The sequence below is a fragment of the Argopecten irradians genome, chromosome 5, assembly GCF_041381155.1.
Source record: "Argopecten irradians isolate NY chromosome 5, Ai_NY, whole genome shotgun sequence".
NCBI classification, from domain to species: Eukaryota; Metazoa; Mollusca; class Bivalvia; order Pectinida; family Pectinidae; genus Argopecten; species Argopecten irradians.
This window is the reverse complement of record NC_091138.1, coordinates 48,449,768-48,471,805: the sequence shown is the minus strand read 5'-3', so window position 1 is coordinate 48,471,805 and position 22,038 is coordinate 48,449,768. Positions and strand designations below refer to the sequence as shown.

The 22,038-nt window shown below is 35.2% G+C and overlaps 1 protein-coding gene across 1 annotated transcript in view; it reads right to left on the bottom strand.

Moving 5' to 3' along the window:
- Positions 1-325: 325 nt before the first annotated feature.
- Positions 326-22,038, bottom strand: part of LOC138324102 (bone morphogenetic protein 3-like) — a 28,813-nt gene continuing 7,100 nt past the window's right edge. The window contains exons 2-3 of the mRNA XM_069269171.1: positions 13,115-14,154; positions 326-2,694 (exon numbers count right to left, since the gene is read on the bottom strand). Coding sequence (XP_069125272.1) covers positions 2,503-2,694; positions 13,115-14,154 — 1,232 coding nt within the window. The 3' untranslated portion in view covers positions 326-2,502. The remainder of the gene's footprint in view (positions 2,695-13,114; positions 14,155-22,038) is intronic.

Sequence of the window (22,038 nt, the reverse complement as noted above, 5' to 3'; positions counted from 1 at the left end):
TGTTAAAATGTCAAATGAAATGGTGGACCACAACTTGGATTCATGGTCTGACCGTATGTACTCATTTCAATGTACTGTAGACGTAAACTGCTCTCTATAGCAGTACTTCCAAACTTCATTTTGTGATTTATTTGTCTGTATAAAATCAAATCCTGCAATTCTGTAATTATTGGTGAATAACGTAGGACAACCTGTTCTTGATTCGGCACTTTATTATAATGTTTAAACCATTTTTTCCAGACTTCCATCGATTCCTGTTTTGAATAAAGACAATTTTCAATATTAGTTTTTTAAATAAAAAAAACAACAACAAAAAAGCAAGTAATAAGTTTTTTAGCAATTTATTTTACAAAATTATTCCGATATTTAAATGACAACGAATCTCAAATGAACAATGAGACGAAGGGGAGTTTAATGACAACGCTAATTAAGATATCGATCTCTACATTATAATGAGTAGGTCTATGTACAATAAATAAAGTAGGATGAACTTGTACAACAATAATTTGTACAAGGAACTGACCACAAGGATTTGTACACAAAAACTTCACGATAATGTTTTGTACAAGGAATTTACAACAGTGTTTCTACACATAGTGCAGCATAACACTGGTCTGATCAAATAGTTTTATGACATGGATTTTTACAATAGAATAAAGACAATGATTTGGACACAAAGATCTCGTAATAAGGATTGGAGGTCTCACACAATTAAATAATAGCACTGTCGACCACAGCTCAATAGGATCTAACATCAAACTCACACATATGCACACGCGCATGCATAGCCATACACACTCGATCATGCACACATAAGAACATATAGATAAATACCCGAGAAATGGAGATCTTCATGAATGAAATATCAAGTACTAGACAGAATGAATGTATTAATAACAACGCCCGTACACAAGCATTTTGAAATAATGGGAGAAAATGTTTTGCTACACAAAGGGTTACAATAAAAACTTACCTAACAATTTGAAGTTAACAGTTACATATTACATTGAGCTGTTGGATGTTTCATTGGATTACGGCTATTCAGAATTCCGTGTTTTAGTGTTTTAAATGATAAGATCAACTAAGCGAAATGTGGTTTTTAAATATTATTTTAGAAGTATTTCACAATGACAACATTACACTTAATGTTGATTGCGTTTACAATGACCATTTTTAAATGTTTAATTAATGCATAATTTCTGTTCACCATCAAAAACATAAGATAAAAGAATGAAGAAATTTCACCAATAATATAAGTAATTATAAATTGGATAAGACTATGACTGTCAGTGCCGTTACATTGATGTACAGTGAAGCCTCGGTAATCCGGACACCTTCGTACGATCCAAGCTTAAACCATCCGGATCACGAATTTTCCGGACTGCCGAATTATGTGGTCTGATGTAACTGTCAATATTTAAGATTAACGTTATCCGTTGCCTGACATTTTCGTCCGGACTATGAATTTTCAGGACTATTGGCGTCCGGATTATGGAGGTCAACTGTATGATTTAGTATTCATGTAAACATTAGTTTTCAAGGGAAGGGGGAATATAAATACAATTTGAATGTTATCTTATATGTATGTCATTCTTAAATATTCAATGATTGACGATGAGTTTCATGCATTTGCGATTGACACTGATCATTTTTTCTTGTAAATATTTTCTTCTATTTACAATCAATGTCTCTTTAATTGAATAAACTACAGCTGTCCTCGTACAGTTGACATGGCAACAATGACGTCATCATGTGTCAATGACGTCATCACTAACACAACACAGCGACGCTTTAATGAGGTAGATGTCACAATATTTTAGTTGTTAAAGGAAATGTGAAGTGTTGGAGTCAAGGCGCAAATATTGGCCGCTGTCGTTTTAGTTATTATCTTACAAGTTCACAATATTGACGACATTTAGAAATGGCAATCTTTTCCAAACTGCCTGAAGCAAATCATACTACGTCGTTTTACTGTCATTTTTCCCAGTCGTCGATCTTGGCACACACTTCCTTAGTTTGCTAAGTGCCATTACTTTCAATCAGTTCCAAAACAACACTGCTTTTGCATATGGTTTGTCCTGATTTCGTGTTCAATATAATTGCGTGTCAACATCTTAAGCAGAAACGGCAATACTTTGCGTTGAATCTACTTAAAACAACGCAAACTTGAATTCGAGACGTTATCACATTTGGCAATGGATACGTTTCATTCCTTTCGAAGGAGCACTTGTAACTTATTCATAAGTACAAACTCTCCATCCATGCTTCCCTGGAACGTCCCTGGGAGTGCAACTTCTTGGAATACAGTGCCGTATGTCCGCTATAGTCTTTGATTTTTGAACGATTCGTCACTCTAGTTCTATTTCCCCGAGTCCTCAGAACTTGTTTGCATTATACCTAAATTGATGAAGGATTCGTCACACAAGTCAAAACGTTCGTTCTATCAGCCGCTAGTCCTGAGTACTGCGGTACAAAACAAGTACTGCATCCTACTTTTTTTGTTTATCTGCAGCCACATGACTTGACTGACATGCTTGGGTAATTCTTGAGCACGACGTTCCTGTTACTGTCGAAGAAAAGGAGAGTGATGGAGGAGAGCGACTCGGGGACACAACATGGCGCTGGCACGTCTGTGTGTATCCCAATCGCATGCACCATGCTTTGGATAGTTGCGTGATTGGATGGCCTTAATTTCTGTAACAATAGAAACAATAAAACAATGAGAATCTCAATCCGTAGTAAATCGACAAAGAAGACAATACACTTTTTATGCGTGTTCGCCTTCAACATACTGCAGACTAATTTATTTCCGACGTTACTTAATTTCGCGCTTCGATCAAATGCTTAAAATGACCTTTTCATAGCTATACGATTTCAAGATTTTGAATCATAAGCGTCTATTATATATATATATATGCTCAAAGTATTTTGCGGAGATAAATTTTCGCGGTTTTTGATCATTTGCGAAAAACCGCGAAATAAAATCGCAAACGAAAACCAGATGGTATGCAGTATACTCAAAGGTATGTTAATATTTACGTGAAGAGAACTTAATTACAATATTTGCAGTAATATCTCTTAAACTAGATTACATAAAAGTTATCATATCTTTACTTATCACAAGAAGACCGAAAACAGACATATTTCTTTCGAGAATAAAACAAATAAAACAAATTATATTATGTATGTGTCACGCAATACACATTAAGAAAACTCATGCATGATTTCTTTGTCTTTTCATCCAATATACTCGACACGTGCACTGTTTCAGACCATCAAAACCTCGTTAAACCTAGAGACTAGGTCAACCCCGAGCAATATGTTTTGAGTTAGAAATAATTGCAGTGCGCGCATCAGAAAGGCGTTTTGGTGATACCAATTACTGCGTGAACATTAAAGGGATTCCCGTAATCCATCTGACTCACAATAAACTTTTCATATTCATAAAATCAGATTTTTACTTCTAAATACATTATAACAAGTTTGTTTATAGTTTAATCAGGTGCATGCATGCGTTTGAGTGTGATACAGAGTTAGAGGGAAGGCAAGAGAGACAGGGTCGGCAGGAAGTTCGAGTGATTAGGTATCGTGTTAGAATGGCACATGGAGAGGAATTATCTCCCTCTGAACTCGATTGAACCCTGGAGACCATCACTTTATCAAATGTTGACCAGCCAACGAAATGCCAATTGTTTCACACGTACGGGGTATTTAAGTGAAATACTGGTTTTGAGTAGAGCAAACTTCTCAACAATATTATGTACCGTTTAAATCCTAAACGACATTTGTGCTTTCAATACACAATACGATTCAGTACAATGTAAAGTCAGGTTCGGTGCTTTAAAATTCATGTCATTGATAGACCAACATGTCAACACAAAAGCTCCGTATGAGATTTAGACTAACATTTCTAATTCTTTACTTAAGTGCCGTTCTGTGTTGTACATCCCCATTCCTTATGTACTTGCTTATTATTTGAGAACGTGTGGCCCATCCACTCCTATTCTTACGAGCTGGCGACAGAAAGAACAATCACCCAAACCGGTCACTATAGGAGGGCTGAGACGCCAAACCCAATACCACCCTGAAAACCCTTTAATACTATAATTGTACTTCCAGTGAGAATACAGACTAGTGAAAATACAACTTTGGTTAAATGCATAGTTAGCAAAGCTGTCGATTCGTCGATTATAATAACTAAATGTGCGACAATTTTCGTAAAGACGTTTTCAAAAAATCCATGCGTTGAATAGTCTAAGGCAGGCAGACAAATGGACTTAAAATTTGAAAAATAGTCTGGGAAATGGGACCTTTTGAATGTAATCTCTATATATTATTAAAGTTTTTATCTGAAGAAAGTAAAGCACACAAAAACATGCGATGGGGGTAATTATAACCTGTGTATATGATATCTTATTGTAGAAGGGAATGAAATGAGTGAGCTTATTGTGAAATACAGTATAAGTTTGAATATAGAACATTAATACCTAAGTATTTATTTACCATCACGATAGGGCTTTGTCTCCGCTTCAAACATACAGCAGAGCTTTCGATCATGTCGCTTTTCAAATATATAAATAGCTATGCTACTTTACCCCGTATAATGATATCTGATTTCAAAAAGTCAATAGTAATTATTATCAATTTATATTTATCTTTTAAAGATCTTTCAGAATGGAAACCATTCCCCCTAGTGTTTTTCAGTCTGTGTAAATAATATAAAGAGGTTAAGATAGAACGCAAAACAGTAAATGTATTGTAATTTTGATATGATATTACACAGTGAAAACAGATTACAATCTCCAAATCCTAATGGGTAATTTTTAAGTAAGAGAAGCCTTGAGAATAAAATGTGAAATATAACTCAATCTTCAGTGGCTCCATGTACTACTATAAGCATTCCGTAGGTCATTGCATGCATCCTAATTAAAATACCTTTGGTTTTATCTAGGGGAACATTATAATGCATATTAGTTACGTTCTTGAATATCATAAATATTAAGAAATATTCATATCATTATTCATAAATGTTTGACTTTTTACGCAAAGGACAGCGTGGTGAAACCCAGATGATATATCTAGCTCACTTCCTTGTCGAATTTTCAAGATGTATTTATGTTAGAACGAGTGTCATAGGGTCCGAACCCCAGGCTTCCATTGAACTGAAGTATGAAGGCGACTACACCAGTGAGAGTCCTACAAGTTCTTCGTCAACACTGACCCTCTCGCATTGTTATGACCTATTGGTTTGTATGGTGCTTCCACTCTAGTGTAAAGTTTATGCTATTCGAATTCACCACCGTGAAGTGGAAGATCAACCAAGCATAACGTTGATATTTCCTTGATGAAAGGCACTTAAAACATATCTTTCCGTGGTCAATATGATAAAGGAAACATACAATGCTTTCTAATAACCTGTTCTGAAAATACCCGTCCGGAAACCTTACACTTTATGTATAAAGGTGGGCAAGCGAATATCCAATTTATATACACAATATTACAGTAACCAAACCTTTTCATGCACTAAAGAAAGTGATGATTGCGGAATGTTTACCTATTCTCTAAACCTGAAGCAATTTAGGGTACATGAACTTAAGGTTTGTAATAATGTTCGATCTGGTCCATTTCTGATATGGATTTCTGTGTCCGTGTGCTAGGCCCACGACATCAAACAAAGCAGGTTGACCTTGCTAATTTACTGGCGACAGGCCGATGCCAGGTGATAGCTCAAGCGGCTTCCCCCACGTCAACCCACCCCGATGTTTACTCATGTTAGTTAATGAAAGCCTTTGTACACATTTTAGATTACTATCACAGAGAATTCGAGTGTTTTTGTAGTTTTCTGATAGCAAACAAATTTGCGTTGATTTAGAATATTTATCCGACCTCTGATCTTGCTCGCGTTTAACGGTTACGGCTCTGGTAGTCGTAAAGTTACAGGGCTTACATAAATCACTTGATTCATTCAGTAATTTCTTCCTTTCTGACAACTGACACCAATCCAAGATGGCGTTACGCTACTGCACCAGATTGCTATACCATACTGATTTGTCTTGACTTTTTAATAATACCTTGGTACATAGAATTCCCGATGTATCTTGACCCATATTCGTCATTTTTTTTAATATTTTGTTATTTTGAAATTCAAAAGATTTAACAACTAGAGCATCGTTGCAATAGTGAACATTAAATGATCCAAGTACAACATAACTGTACATTTTGATCTGCATTCGTAAAAGAAAAAAAACGTGTTTTTAGAATTTGTTTAATTTTCAAATAAAAAAATCTCACTTTTTCAATGTATTGAAGATAATTTCTGTATGTTATGTGAAATGAGTTCAGTCATTTTCCGTTCAGTACTTACGGTATCTGTAGTAAAATAATTTCTGTAAGTTATGTTGAATGAGTTCAGTCATTTTCCGCTCAGTGCTTAAGGTATCTACCCTTATAGACAGTAGAGAGACGTGTATGTATGTCTAGAACACGGACTCCCCACAACAATGCCGTGAACCTGATATCACGGAGTAATGTTACGTTCACGGTATTAGTACAGTACCACAGACATTTAGACTCTAGCGTAACAAAATAACCTGTCATTCCAATCGTCATTTGTCCTAACATTCATATCTACCCAACCTCGATTCCGTTTGATTAATTAATATCTGATAGATGTTAATTGTATATATGATTAATACGGATGATCGTTAATCGTTTGGGCGTGGGCCTTGAAGGTTGAAGGTGTGTTTTTGGTACGCAGGTCATTGTAACGTGCCAATGTTGTGTCAGAAAGGAAATTAGTTAGTGATTGTTATAAGTATGTGAAGTCATTAACCAATCCTTATCACAGCTTAATTAGACATATGAGGAGATGATTAGAGTTTGTACAAATTAATTTGCGGTTTAGAAATGTACTTATGTTTCGTTGTATCGTTAAAACACAAATCGGTCATCATTGATAGCTGATCAAAGATCTAGAACTAGAAATATGACGACTATAGGAATATGGACTTCAATGAACTAGACACAAGTTTTGCGTCTCGGATACACAACAAGGATAGCACACTGTGATTTGTTTATTCACCGGACGAACGGCTGTAGGATTAAATATCCTGACTCCACTTAATACCAAAACGCCTGACTCTTCAGGGTAGGATTAAACGAATTTGTATGAATTTCAATAAATAAAATCCCAATTCGTATAATGAAACTAGTATGTAAGTAACGACTTAATCAATTAGTTAAAATTCAGTATATTGTGGATTAAAGTCAAAATCCATACGTAGATATCACCGCGTCAAGAAGTGAAAAAAATACCCTTGGCGTATTAGAATATCCGCGAGGAAGCGAATACTTTAGATAGATTAACAAACTTAAATCCAGTGTTATTAAATACATCCATATCCGTGATTCATAAGTCTTTGAGATCCAACCCTCCCTCCCAAGATGCCACAGTGGTCGGGATCGCAATGCTAAGCCAAAAATAGATAAGTGGAAACCCCTTTTAGGGGCAGAAAATTGCATAGAGAGGCTATGCTTTGGAACCTGTTTGTATTTAGGTAGCGTCTGATTCAAAAATTCAAACTGTGTGTTGAGGAATACATGTAAGATGTAAAATGTGCTAGGAATATATATTTTCATTCAAGTCTATAGTTGTCATGGGAAGATATTCAAGATTGTATTTTTTGACGCATAGTCGTATATGAAAATGAAAAAAAAAATAGATGAACCATTCACCTTGATAGAAGTATACCAATGAAAGCAATTCAAATGTAGTTCTTTAAGTATTCCTTGAAATTAAAATACGTCATTGTCTGGAACAGATTTAGTCTTTTATATAATGTAGACGTCAACAACGCTGTATAAGTTCATAGAAAAATAAATTGCTTACATTACTAGTAGAGGAATGTATTATAATAATTTTGCACCTGTGTAAAAGAAAAGCATTTACCATATTAAAAAAGTGTCATTAAGGCCGATTTTAATATTTATTTCATATCTCACGTTAAGGTCATTTTGACCAAAACTTCTATAGTAAATGTGCCTTAAACAATAAGAAATTAGCTTAATTAATGCGAGGGAGTCAAAACGTCAAATTTAAGTAGTCTATTATTTATATCTACCATATAAACAATACCTGTCAGATTTGCAATCATACAGACCCGCGCCTACACCTTTGGGCAGGTGTTTATTGTAGTATGACAGCAGCCAGTCATGGTTCGGCTGGTCAAGTCCGTCAAGGTTCCACCGGTCAGCCCGTTATGGACATAGTAGTCAACAACGGTCAAGAGGGCATACATTAAGATATTGAAGGACAGATGTCCAGCTTCATTAATATCCCATAAGTAGATGGGATTCCTGCTTTTCTCTGCAGTTCTCCATTGCTAAGTATTAAAATGTGTTCTTTAACTTCTTTTATGTTTTATTAAAGAAGTGATTAAAGACAAGGAATTTTCTAAAGATAAGAAATATATTGATGAAACTGAGGTCAGTTAATCGCTGGACATAAGAGTGCAATCAACCGTAGGTCTCCGACGATGGGAGGCGGCACTTCGTCCTTAGACTTTTTTTTCCAATGATTATAATACATTGTTCATTTAGCAGTGACGCTAACTCTTCTTTAACGTATGCATCTCCGAATGTCTTTACACATGTGTTTATATTGTCTTCTTGTCTAGACAAGTTTAACTTAACTTAACTTTAATAAACTTAAATGTTGTCTTCGCTTTGATGCAAAGCATGCACCTCTTATGATTTCTGATGATTTAGTGATTTACAGAAAGAACTGATTGAAAGGAATATTGTCAAATAAACAAAACAAATGAATATTTCATAAACTTTAATCTTATTGATAAAAATTTTGTCTTCGCTTTAAAGAAATATACTTTTTTCATGCTCAAGAAATTGTAAGATTGAATGCGATTTAAAGAATCATTTAGTTTAAAAAGAACATTGTCAAATAAACAAATGGATATTTCAGAAACTTTTACTTTATAGATTAAACATTTGTCTTCGTTTTAAAATAGCATCGATTAGTACCTTTGTACCGCTCAAGAAATGTTAAGATTGAATGCGATTTAAAGAAACACTTACTTCAAAAAGAACATTGTCAAAGGATATTTCATTCCATAGATGCATCATACAGAAGATTTAATATGTTTATAAGATAAATTTCTTACTAAGTAAAACGAATGTGATCAGGTGACCCGAGGTATGGACTTATTGTCAGACTGGTGTTGTGTTTATGGGCCAAATTAAACTATTACCATACAAAAGGAAACAAGCTTTCATTCCGTTGCTTGATTAAAGGCTTTAATGCAATATCGTGTTAAACAAATACATCTTATCAATATAGCCAGGCTGGAAACGTTACCACTGACCACTGACCATAAACTACACTGACCAAATGAGTTCGGAGTTGATTTGCAAGAATGCTTTGTAGGTCATTCACGATATATAGTGGCATTCGGCGAATGAGAAAAATCTCATAATGGTCTGGTAGATATATTGTTGTTATCATCCGACTGACAAGATGTAGATTGGAAATATCCGTCTTGGAACATCAATAACACAGATAATTGAAAGCGATATAAATTGATGAGAATCGCAGGCTCTACCAATAACATAGACACAACAAATTTAGCACAATTCTACCTAAAACATTGCACTACGAAATAAGTCTCATCTGATATATATCTTTAGACATTACACCGGGAAATAAACATCTCAAAATTCACCTACATAGTCATTTTCAATGCAACAGACATTGCATAACTCATCTATATAGATATTACACTATGAAATTGACACCATCAAACTCATTTACATAGACATTGCATTATGAAATTCATATATCCAAATTCAACGATGGAGTCATTGCACAGTGAAATTGACATCACCGAACTCTTCTACAAAGGCATGGCACTATGAAATAGACAGCGTCTTACCCATTTACATAGACATTGCACTATGAAATAGATATTGCCAAACTTATCTGCATAGGCATTGCTCTATGAAATAGATATTGCCAAACTTATCTTCATAGGCATTGCACTATGAAATAGATATTGCCAAACTTATCTTCATAGGCATTGCACTATGAAATAGATATTGCCAAACTTATCTACATAGGCATTGCAAACTTATCTTCATAGGCATTACACTATGAAATAGATATTGCCAAACTTATCTGCATAGGCATTGCACTATGAAATAGATATTGCCAAACTTATCTTCATAGGCATTGCACTATGAAATAGATATTGCCAAACTTATCTACATAGACAATACACCATGAAACAAAGATCGCCAAAATCATTTACTACACATTGCATAATGAAACATACATCACCAATCTCATCGATATAGTCATTGTGTTGTGAAATAGGCATCACCAAAATTATAAGCAAATGCACAATGAAATAGACATCTCCTAACTTATCTACAAAGTCATTAAGCTGTGAGATAGACACCGTCGAACTTAAACAGCCTTCTCAGACGTCTAGGAACTTCATTATTCAACTACAAACTTTTCTCGTGTATACCTCAGTCTTGTGTGTGACGAATTGCATTTTATAGCTGTCGATTTTGGAACGGAGTTTTGTAAATCTATCGCCACTATAAAATTGCAACTGAAAAAAAAATCATTCGGAACGGATTTTTCTATTTCAAGTCCAATAACGGCAGCATGTAGGCGTGACATATCAAATGAAAATTAATTCATGGAGATGTAAATGATTAATGTAATAGGCCCGTATTTCAATTATGCCCAGATCATAAAGAAAATCACCCCTCAGTAGCCCATTCAAATTCACGAACATGGTAATTAAATAAAATGATGGAACATTTTATTTTTTTACTTCTATTGAATAAAATATAAAATCCCTTTTAAAATATTGATGAATTCGACTTTTGATACGTTCGTTTAACAGATATGTGAGGGTACACATAAGTATTAATTTTCTTGCGATTTGAGCGTGCAATGGCAGACGACACTTACATAACAAAGTAGACATTTATGAAAGACAGGACGCGTTTCTATTTCATCAATTATGATATAGTGTGTCAGTACATGGCTAAAATTGTCTGTAATAATTGTATAGTTATTTCAGAGCTTCTGAAATCCTGATTCCGATCACTGTTCCAATTCTGACGGTAATAGGCAGTGTGTGTCATACGTCATCTTGTCTAGAACGTGCTGTCAGCGGTTCTAAAGGGCGCGAAACTGGATAGTACAAACACACACAAGAGCCACCGATTAATTTTCCATCGAAGCAGCAATGATATGGCGACATTTCCAACCTGTCAGATTATCGAATTGGTCAAACAATCACTTGTGAGATAGGACTAGCCAATTATCAATGACATTTGCTTTGTATAAACCTAACGCCGAACGAAGTTGGAACATAGCATGAATCTTCTTGAATGGATATTAAGCAAAAAATTAATCGTCCAACGTGACGCCGTAAGAAATAACTACCGTGTATGTATTTCTAATTACAGATATATAACTATCATATACATATCCATTTTCTGTAGATAAGATCTGAGCATATATGTCATAGATCTCTGATACCCTACTCGATAACGAAGAGATAATCAAACAGTACTCAGGCTTAAGCATATATCATGCACAGGTGATTCGAGTAACCGTAACTTGATTTGGGGGTTGTTTTCGCGTACGGATTTCGTTTAGCTAAATCAGACTTTGAAATTGCTAGCAATGTCATATTTTTAACGCTTTGAATCTATAGTCAAAATTTGCAGTAGTTAATATGTTCGTGTTCGCGCTTTAATATATTCGCGGGGTTTTAATGAAAGCGAAAGTTTGGAAGATTTGGAAAGTTCATTTCTTTAAAAATGAGTCATCCAAAATACAACCAATGTTTAATCTTTTGCATATATCACCTTAGCTCATTAAAATTTCTATATATAGTTTAATATTATGAACTTTCATTCAAATCGCACATCACTTAATTCTTTATACACTTGTTTATGCGTAAACTGGACTAAATACTCGTGGATCTGCATGCATGACATCTATTTAATGATGACTACACAAGTAGTCGTTCTAACGCACTGCGATTCGTAAAAGAAAGTATGGTTTAGTTTATTAATGTGTTGTTGTATTAGATTATATAGATTTTGCATACAAAAATGAAGGTGATTGGCAAAGTGGAGTGGGAACTCTGGATTTCAATCAAAAGTTTGACGTTACAATATGTCAGATATATCGCCTAGACCATACGTGCTCTCTGATACGCGTGCGTTGCACGTCTCTGTTATCCGAAACATGTACAAAATGTATCGACGTTCTTATCTAGCAGAGATTTATTATAAAGTAAATGTGCAACGATATCTGTAACAACTCTATAGCATGTTCAACCACATCTGCAATGTTACAAGGGCATGCTACATAGTGACCTGACAACAAGTGTGGAAGTCACTCGTGGAACAATAGGGGAGCGATTGGGGGCATCAAATGCATGTACATCTGACACGGAGTCTAAGGAGATTACATGTCACACGAGGGCGGAAAGTTAATCCATTCACCCCTTACATTTTATCTTGGACTGCTCCAGTCCTTGAACTGGAAGAGTCCAAATGTGGTGTCGAGGGTGAACGAGTTAATCAACGCATACCTTCGTTAGTGAACTTTTCCGACACGTGCCTGGTGCTTGTTTGTCAAGACAACACATGCTGAGGAATGTTGGACAGTAGTTATTGCGGTGTTACGGACGAGAAAGTGGGCCCGATAGAACAGAGAGAGGGGAAGGGGTGATGATATCAATTCCGTTAGCCATCTGTACGACCCCATCAAGCCTGACATTTGCCTATCTAACCTTCTTCACTCAACACGACCAACCCTTAACTTCAAAATAGATTCACTCTTCGTCAATTTGCGAATATTCTTTCAAGAGAATGTTATGAAATCTGACGGGGATTCAATAAGCTACCAGACGAAAAGACAAAGAGAGTTATTCGCATGATCAAGTAGACTTACTGTGAAAGAGAAATAATTCGCGAATTTGAAACATAATTTTTTTTCATATTAATACTTTCATTGTAGTGTCACACCACAAAAATGGCAAAGAGTAAAATATTAAAATATATTTACCTTTGTAAGTGGGAATGAACATTGTCCTGAGCAGTAGTGAGCTTCAAATGACTTTGGTGCTATAATCTTGTCCTCCCAGCCAATATCTGCGAAGTCTAGAATAAGTTTTTTCTTGCTACATTGGTTACTATTTTGCTGCTCTTCAGTTTCGGTTCCGGTTCCACGGAATCTATCCCACTCTTTTGGAAATAAAAGATTTGCATTCTTATTCTTCCGTCGCCTGTTTTTCCGTCTATTTTTCCTGTTTTTCCTACTATTCTTTCTATTTTTTCGCTTTTGGTCGTCGGGATAAGGAATCAAACGAGAGTCTGAAATTTTGTGCCGACTTTCTCGTCTTGATTGTAAAATGTTCGGATGTGTTTGTGGAATATTGAACTTCCTGTGAAAGTTTTCATATTCTTGAGGGTTCTCTGGAATTTCATTATCGTATATTGAGCGTTTTTGACGTCTCTGTGCACTGTTTGCTGTTTGATCTTGTGAATGATCGTTAGAATCAGGTTCACTTTTAAATTTGCCATTTGCAAAACTGAGTGAATATTCTACAAATTTGTCAGGATCACTACTAACAAAGTCACTATCTTCTTCTTCATCCTTTTCTTTATGCACTTTTTCCGTTAATGTTTCCAGTGAATCCAATTCGTTATTTTGAGTATCATTTGAATAAATAATAAGAAATGGCAGGGAATGATGACGAATAAATTTTTTGAGGGCCACATCTTTGACTTTACCGTTATGCTTTTCAAATTGAAATTTCAATGCAAACAGATGCGGTATATCCCTACGCGCTGCTAGGCAACTGAGTGCAGCGTCCGTGACGTCATACCATTGCCAACCAAAACTTTCTGCTCTCATTGTAATTTTTCCGTTTTCCGTCATGTAATGTGGTGCAATTTCATACATAAGTAATTCCAAATCTCGCCGACGTCTTCTGGACTTCTTCATCTTCTTCTTGTAAAGGTGAATTTCTGCACTGAGTAATCTCTCCGATGGTATTATGGATGTCAGATTAAACACAAACATCTCTTCACCATTTACCTCGGCTGTCAAAGACAAGAAATAAAAGTAATTACATTCATGTACATAATATATAATTCTTTAAATCAACCTAGATTATATATAGTTACATACACACAGATAACATGAGATTTATATAGAATGAATAATCTATTTTTAGCTCCGTGGCAATGGTATCAAGTTCACTTGATCAGTATACTTTTGATCACTCAGTTGAAACGAAGAAAGTTTGTTTTTCCAATATCAGATAATGTGTAACATTTAAATTTACAGATCTATATAAATGGTTTTCTTTTTTATTGATATTTGATTTTTCTGATGTAAATGGACGTATTTGTGTGTAGTTTATGTCCGAATAAAGTCTAAAATCGCAAATGAATTATTACATATATATGCTTTAAAATACGTATTTCGTAAATAAGTATGACTGTGATTTTTACGATGAGAGATGTACCATGTACCTGAATATCTCTGTTATCTATGTTACGGCACAGGATGGAATTGATGTGCAACAATTCATTATGTGGATGACAAAGAGGGAAGATATCTTTTATTTGAAGTATCATAAAACTATAAAATATTGAAATAAATACATAGGGGTTCATAAATATAGATCCTATCTTGCGTTGGGCGGGCGGCCCTCATGTCTTTTGTTATGCACTTTTCTTTTAGATGCAAAAGGGTAGCATCCCATTGTCTATCTGATAACTGCATTATTTAGTGTAATGTATATATAAGCCAACATCGTCGTTGACAGATAAACATTTATAACTGAGGTCAATTTATGGTACGGGGATATCGACTAAGGGTTAAAAAAATATCCCAATCTTAATTGACGGTAGTATAGTGTAACAATTCACTCACAAAGCGCCCATATACACTTACAATCAAAAGCGAATTCATATATTAAAACACGTTTTAGGTCGCACGCATTTATTATATATTTACGTACGGTTACAATGACTTGAGTCAGTAAAGCATCACCGAATCCCGGTATGGCTAAACTGCCCTAAATAATGATAATGTGTTGTGTGTAAAGGGGACTGAAAAACTTCCATTTATTATAATATCGGATACTTTTGATAGAAACCCAGTGTAGTGTGACCCACAGTCGCGCTATTTGATTATATCCTCTTTCCAGTTAGCAGGTGTTTCGGTAATAAACTAAGCGGCATTTTACATTTGTGTATTGTCAACGTGAATATACCTAGTTCATTTACGTATACACCCTTAGAACACCTGGCTTGTTTCTCATCAACAACGATTAAGATTCTTTAAACTTTCCACTAAGTCATCTTTATCCTTCGGAAGATGATGTCTCAATCAAAACCGCAGACATATTACATGTTGTTATATTCATATGATAATATATCCGTTTATAGTTTATCATTTGTTATACTCTGACTATTTAAAGGAGCAAGACAGAAAACGATTAATTTGCAAAAGACAACTAGTGGTTATTCATTAGCCTTATCGTTTAATTTCTTAATAATTAAGCAATTGATAATAATTATTCATACTGATATCATTATCTCTGTCTGTATGGTCAGACGACACGAGTGAGTGTCCACATTTTTTTTCTTTGTTTTTCTACCGAACATTTATTGTATTAGATCAAATAAAAAATATGTCTATTTAGGGTTTCATTGGCAAAACAAATAGGGTCGGTAGGTCGGGATGATTTGTTTTGTTTAAGTGTCTTTCACTCTAAAAATAATGGGCGGAACCGGAGTCTGAAATGGAAATCCCGACTCTTTTTTTAATTTCCTAGACAAGTAGAAAAAATATAGGGTCGGGGGTAAGAAATAAGGGTCTGTCGGGTAACCCTAAACAGACATATTATTTTTTTGGCCCTAGAGGCACAAAATGTAGAGTGATTTTTCCGTCAGGAAAAGATCTCTCCACTGCACTTTAGAGAAACGCCTTGTCATATACTCGCCAAAAAACTCTGGCCTATATCTTCAATAGTACCCCCCATTTGTCAATAGTACAGATATCAGATTTCATTTTGATGAGAAGTGCAATTAAGTGTCGGGAAAATGACGTCATGATAAAATTCATTCCATACTCACTGAAAACAATAGTGTCTTCGATCAGGACCACCATGCCTTAAAGGTTTCTGTTTCACAAAAAAATTACTGTACTAGCTCTATTCTCATTTCATCCCGCCCTGGTTACCCTATCAGGGTGCCGATGTCATGTTGAAAGTCATTTAAGTACCCTATAATAACAGTGTTCGGGTACCATATTGGTAGCTACCCGTTATGGGTTCACTGCCCCTGTAAAGAGAGACCCATAGGTGCACCTCAGAACTCGCTTGTGTTCATCCTAGCCTCAATGTTACTTCCCGCACGCAAACTTCCTATTACTTTCCAGTGCTCCAGGCTAGCCGCCAGAGGTAAGCGCTGGGCGTGTTACACGTCATTTTACGGGTACCTCAATTTGACCTTTAACTTCGATTTAACACGAGAAAGACATCAAGACCCTAAATTAAGATATGCATGTCATCAGGATAAAAGCGATATACCTGTATAATAGTATTAAGGATCTGTCGTCTGCCTTTGAGAGAGTAGAGGTGGTATCAGGGCTGAAAACAACCTTGGAAGACAGCTACTTGTGTATTTTCAACATATAAACACGGCGTTAGTATATACAGTAGTATAGTAAGAAATTGGTTGATTCTGTGCTGACCTTGAAGTTTGAAAATACAAAAGATGAAATACTTATAAAGCATAAAATTTGAAAGCTTTGGATTTGGAAAGTAAGGCACAGTTTTTTCGTTAATAATGGCTAGAACAAAAATGAAAATACACAAACTGAAAGCTTTAAATTTGAAAGTTCGGACCAGTTTTCATTAATAACGCAAAGAACAAAAATGGAAATAAAAAAGCTGAAAGCTTTTGATTTGGAAAGTAAGAGCTAGTTTACAATAATAATAACTAGAACAAAAATGAAAATACAAAAGTTAAAAACTTTGGATTTGAAAATTCGAAACAGTCTTTCAATAAAAATGGCTAGAACATAAATGTCAATTTTAAATAAATTTATTCTAGTGTTGATAGCCCTCCAGTCTTAACCTGCTCTCCCGGAAATCGATCTCTAATCCCCGACAAAACCCGTGGACAATTATCCCTGTGTGTACCTGGTTTCGACTTTGTAGTACAGGAGAGTTAGTAATTACCGCCAGTTTATTGGTAGGTAAACGAACATGGCCTGTACGGTAATAACGCCTCTATGTTGCACGGTGAAGGCTCAATGGAGCTCACACCACTGCCACCAAGGCCCGGACATCAGGGCACCAGTGTTGCCATTGATATGGAGCCTAGGCCGTCTTTATCTACACTCCTCGACCACTTCCTTTACAATAAATTTACGAGCCCAAATGTTTACCTAATATAATTCGCCAATGTTGTAAATGGGTTTTAGCCAGTCATGTCATTATATGGGTATAATGAAGTAGCTAAAATCCAAAAGGTTTCTTATCTAGAAGAAGTCCATTGTTGTTTTTGTTTTGAATAAAATTTGGTACACTTTAAATAGTTTTAGAATTTACTACAATGAGTTCGTGCCCATTTTTTTTTAATTTTCAATATATAACGCCATTCAGGAACTCTTATGAGTTCCATTCACAAAAAGTGCTATTGACATCTACAACTTTAAAGATAAAAATATCTTGGTGATTTTCCTTGTGCTTTTATTTTCTAATTTTTATTCATTTCTTTATTATTATTTCATTTTTATTTATTCTTTTTTTTATTTTGTCTTGATTTAAAAACATAGTGTTTACATCTAAATCGGTCAGTATTATTGGATTTTAAGTTAACCACACATAGGCAATGATTTATAAACATAAATCGGTTTTCAAATGTCCTTTAGTCCCACTTGACGATATTGACAACAGAGCAGAGTGGTCAGTGGCCGAACGTCACTGGCGCCGAGAGTGACATGGCTTGACCACCGTTCTCAGTGATTAAGTACTTAAGTATAAAACTGTTAGGATACTTTCTAAAAGGGATATCTATGGGTGATTATGTGGACGAAGATAGCTGTCCGTCCTGGGGTTGTGTAGTAACTTGGTCGCTATATCAGAATGTATTACCCAGATACGGATCAGGAGCCGAGATTAGCTAAATCGCCAGTAAACAAATGAACGACCGCCTATTACATGTTAACGTATGATTACTTTAAATCTGGTAAACCAATCTTTCTGACCATGTCAGACGATAACATCAGGACTTAAACGGAAAAAGGGCTTTCCATTTGAATGGAAACAGACAGATTCGCTTTTCGTACTGCGAGGGCGACTGTTTCCAGCTTACTGAAGGAACGAATCTTTAAGAATGTACTTGTTATATAAAATAAGTCTGTTACTGAGGCTCTATAGCATCATTGTCAACATATTTAAACTGATAGAATGGCGACCTACCCACTTAGAGCTTGGTCTATGACAAAACAGGTCGAGTGCCTTTTCATTCAAGTGTATATTCAAATACTTTTCGAGTATCGACTTCGAACTCACGATTCACATTAAGGTAGAGATAAATTGATGTGTGCTCCATAAATCCTCGGCAGGCTCTTTGATTAAGATTACAATTATTGAGTGTAAGCAGACAGACAATCTTGGACATTACACCACGCCCAAGTCAGGTTATCTCCCCCTTGCAGTATAACACGTGCCCATAATCAACAGAGCTTCATCAACTTAATATTTAAGTTGATACTCACAACAAAGTGTATTCTGTAAAGTATATAAATAAATTAAAGATAATATCTACGAGGTTTTTTTTTCGAAATGCAGGAGATATAAAAGCTTATGAATGGAAATGGTCTATTTCATGAATAACGAAATAATGATGAAATAATGTGAAGCAAAATATTGCGTTAAGCTAACTAGTCTTGAGCGTGAGAAGGTAGCACCTGCTAGATGTACCCTGACATCGAGCTCTACCGTGTTACATAAACCATTCGATAACTAGTCTATATCATTACATAAACACATGCTATCAACATCCATGGTCTATTTCAGCAATCATTTTCTAATAAAAGACTCGCCCTTGGAAGCAAGATATGGTTTTTGTTCCCGAGTGTGCGTTTCATATGAATTTTCAAGGTTTTTTTGTGTATTTTCATTTAAAGACTGGTAGTAATTTATCAGTATTACTTCTATTTGGGTATAAGTAATCTTTTGTCAAATAATTACATCTTTCCAGTCTACTTCTAAAACTGATTGTAAACAGTGGTGAGATGCTGATTTTCAAGGCTTGATATATTTGATTCTACATCCTTGCACTAAATCTCGTTTTTCTTTTAAAGATCTTTGTGTTTAAAGTAAATGAGGAAACGAAATTCACAGTTAGAACACGTACCCACAGCAAGTCAATGGATATTGTCCCATGTGGGTCTAGTGCAATAGAACATCAATAGATGGAGTCATATATGCGATAACCCAGCAACTACGTAAGTCAGGCATTCCAACATCGCGTCCGCCGAGGTCCTTTAAATCATTAAAACATCGACGGAAATATATCTTTATGGAATTCACTTGTTCATCAAAGACAATGCTTTTGGGGCAAAAGAGATGTAGCTGCAAGTACGTGTACTATCTAAAATATCAACCATTTTGCTCTTTAATTATTTAACTCAGTACCAACTTTATGCTTTTTCGCAATAAAATTCATGTGTTTTTCATCAAATACAAGGATTTGGTGGAAAAGAAAAAGTTGTAGCTGCAAGTACTATCAAAAATATCAAGCATTTTGCTCTTTAATTGTTTAAATCAGAACCAAATATATTGCCCAGTGACGAAAAAACTGAGTAGACTAACCCCAACAGTGTGGTTAATGTTGCTGATTTAGCTAATCATGGTAAAAGTTATTTCGTAGTCATGTCGAACATTGGCTGCTCTAGAAATAGCGCTACTGATGTTCGGTAATGAATCGAAATATTAGTCATTTGAGTTGATAGCAAGGTCTATACGTACAAACATCTATCTAAAGCTCGGCTTTAATTATCAAATTAGGTCACTCACATCGCCTTCATTCCAAGACTATTATGCACTCTTTACCATGGCACAAGAGAAAGAGTTTAAGATGAATAAAAATTAAATGAAACCATATGCAAGCGACCTTTTTCCTCTTGCTTAGTAATTTTTTTTTCAAACATTATTTTTTTATCAATATTTTGCTTTTATAATGATATTTAATGCAAAACTATTATCGATAATATAACATTGATTGAAACAAAACGTTTGTGTTATCATATTCAGCAGCTTTTATTTACACGTTACTTAAACATAAGGCAAAATGAAAAGTAATTAATCTATCTGACGATACATTTAGGGCCGTAGTTAATGAATGTTTTCTGCGAGTGTAGAAGCATTTCGAAATGTACTTTGATTGTACGGTCCATCAGCAAACCCGTATAAATGGCCAAATTGGTGTGAAACTTGTAACATCAAACCGAATCTACTTTAAAATCTGAAAGCATTCCCGATGGACTAAAATAGTGATACAAATTAAGATAGATAGCGGCGGGTTAAACTGCCGTGAGGGGGCGCCACATACGTCACGCGAGATCGTTACTCCATACTCCTATTGCCAAGGATTACAGCAACGCCATCTTATCACATGGCGGAGTTTCTCCTGCCTTCCTCGACAGAGCAAAGCGGCGCTTGGAATGCAGTACAGAGAAGAACGGGAAACCGCCAAGACTTGTCACTGATCATCTAACATTTCTCTTCATTCAAGGACACTTAAATGACATAGGTCTCAATGAAAATCCTTCGAAAGTTTCTAGTATATAATTTTCAGTTAAGCAAAACACAATAGCATAATTTGGTTGAATTATTCAAATTTTGCTAAATTTTATAAAACTTTAAACCGGTGAGTTTATAATAAGAAAGATCTGTGAAATATGTGTCCAACTTCTTTGTTTTCTTTCTTACGAAAAGTTTTTTACGATGAGTGCTGACGTTTAATTTTGTTGAATGGAAGATTTATGAACTCTCGATAGTTGTATGTGGGGGTTATTCCAAGTATTAGAGACTAGTGCATTGTCAATAATGCGCATAGAATGTATGTGATAAATGTTACAGATAACCCCAATAGCTATGAAGGTGTCTTCTTCTCTTTCATTGGTAAATTCACATGCAAATATCAGCTGAAATAAATATCTCGAACAACTGAAAACAGGGTTTTGGTTCACCCTGGTTAAAGATCTCGGGGGCTAGGCTAGCGAGAACCTTTATTTGAGGATACTTAATACTTCTCTTTTCATATGCCAATAAATATATTTTCAGACCATTAACATACGCAAATCCCCTTCTTTTAAAGTCCGTTTGTCTTAATTATATAAGTTATTACAGATTGTGAAATTATCCATCTGCAGTAATTATATTCCTGATGATATATCCCCGGGAAGAATGGGGCAGATCCCCGATAGCTAAGAATTGAGAAGTGTACTGATGAGTACCGAATGCAATGTTTAGGAAACGCAAGTAGTCTTTGATTTTTCAATTGCCGATTTAGCTTGTAGTATTGTACATCAAAAATCAGTGTGCCGTTCGTAGTGTGGTTAGCGAAGACTGACTGTCTCCTACCAAACTAGCATAATTCTCCTGAAGAAGTTAGATACAAAGGAAGACAAACTATGCTTAATATATGGACCAGACTTGAGTGTAATCATGTCGTCTGCTCGGAGCCCGCGAAATTCTGCTTTGTCAGCTTTCATCAATCGTACACATAATATGATCCCTTAAATACTTATCCATTTGAGTGACAATTAAAGCATAGTTATTCCATTTATTGTTAAGGGTATAGAATCTTCAAATCGTTATCTTATTTATTGAATTTTCTCCAATTTTTAAAATCAGTATTATCGTATTACCAGTTAACAGTACTTCGATATCTAGT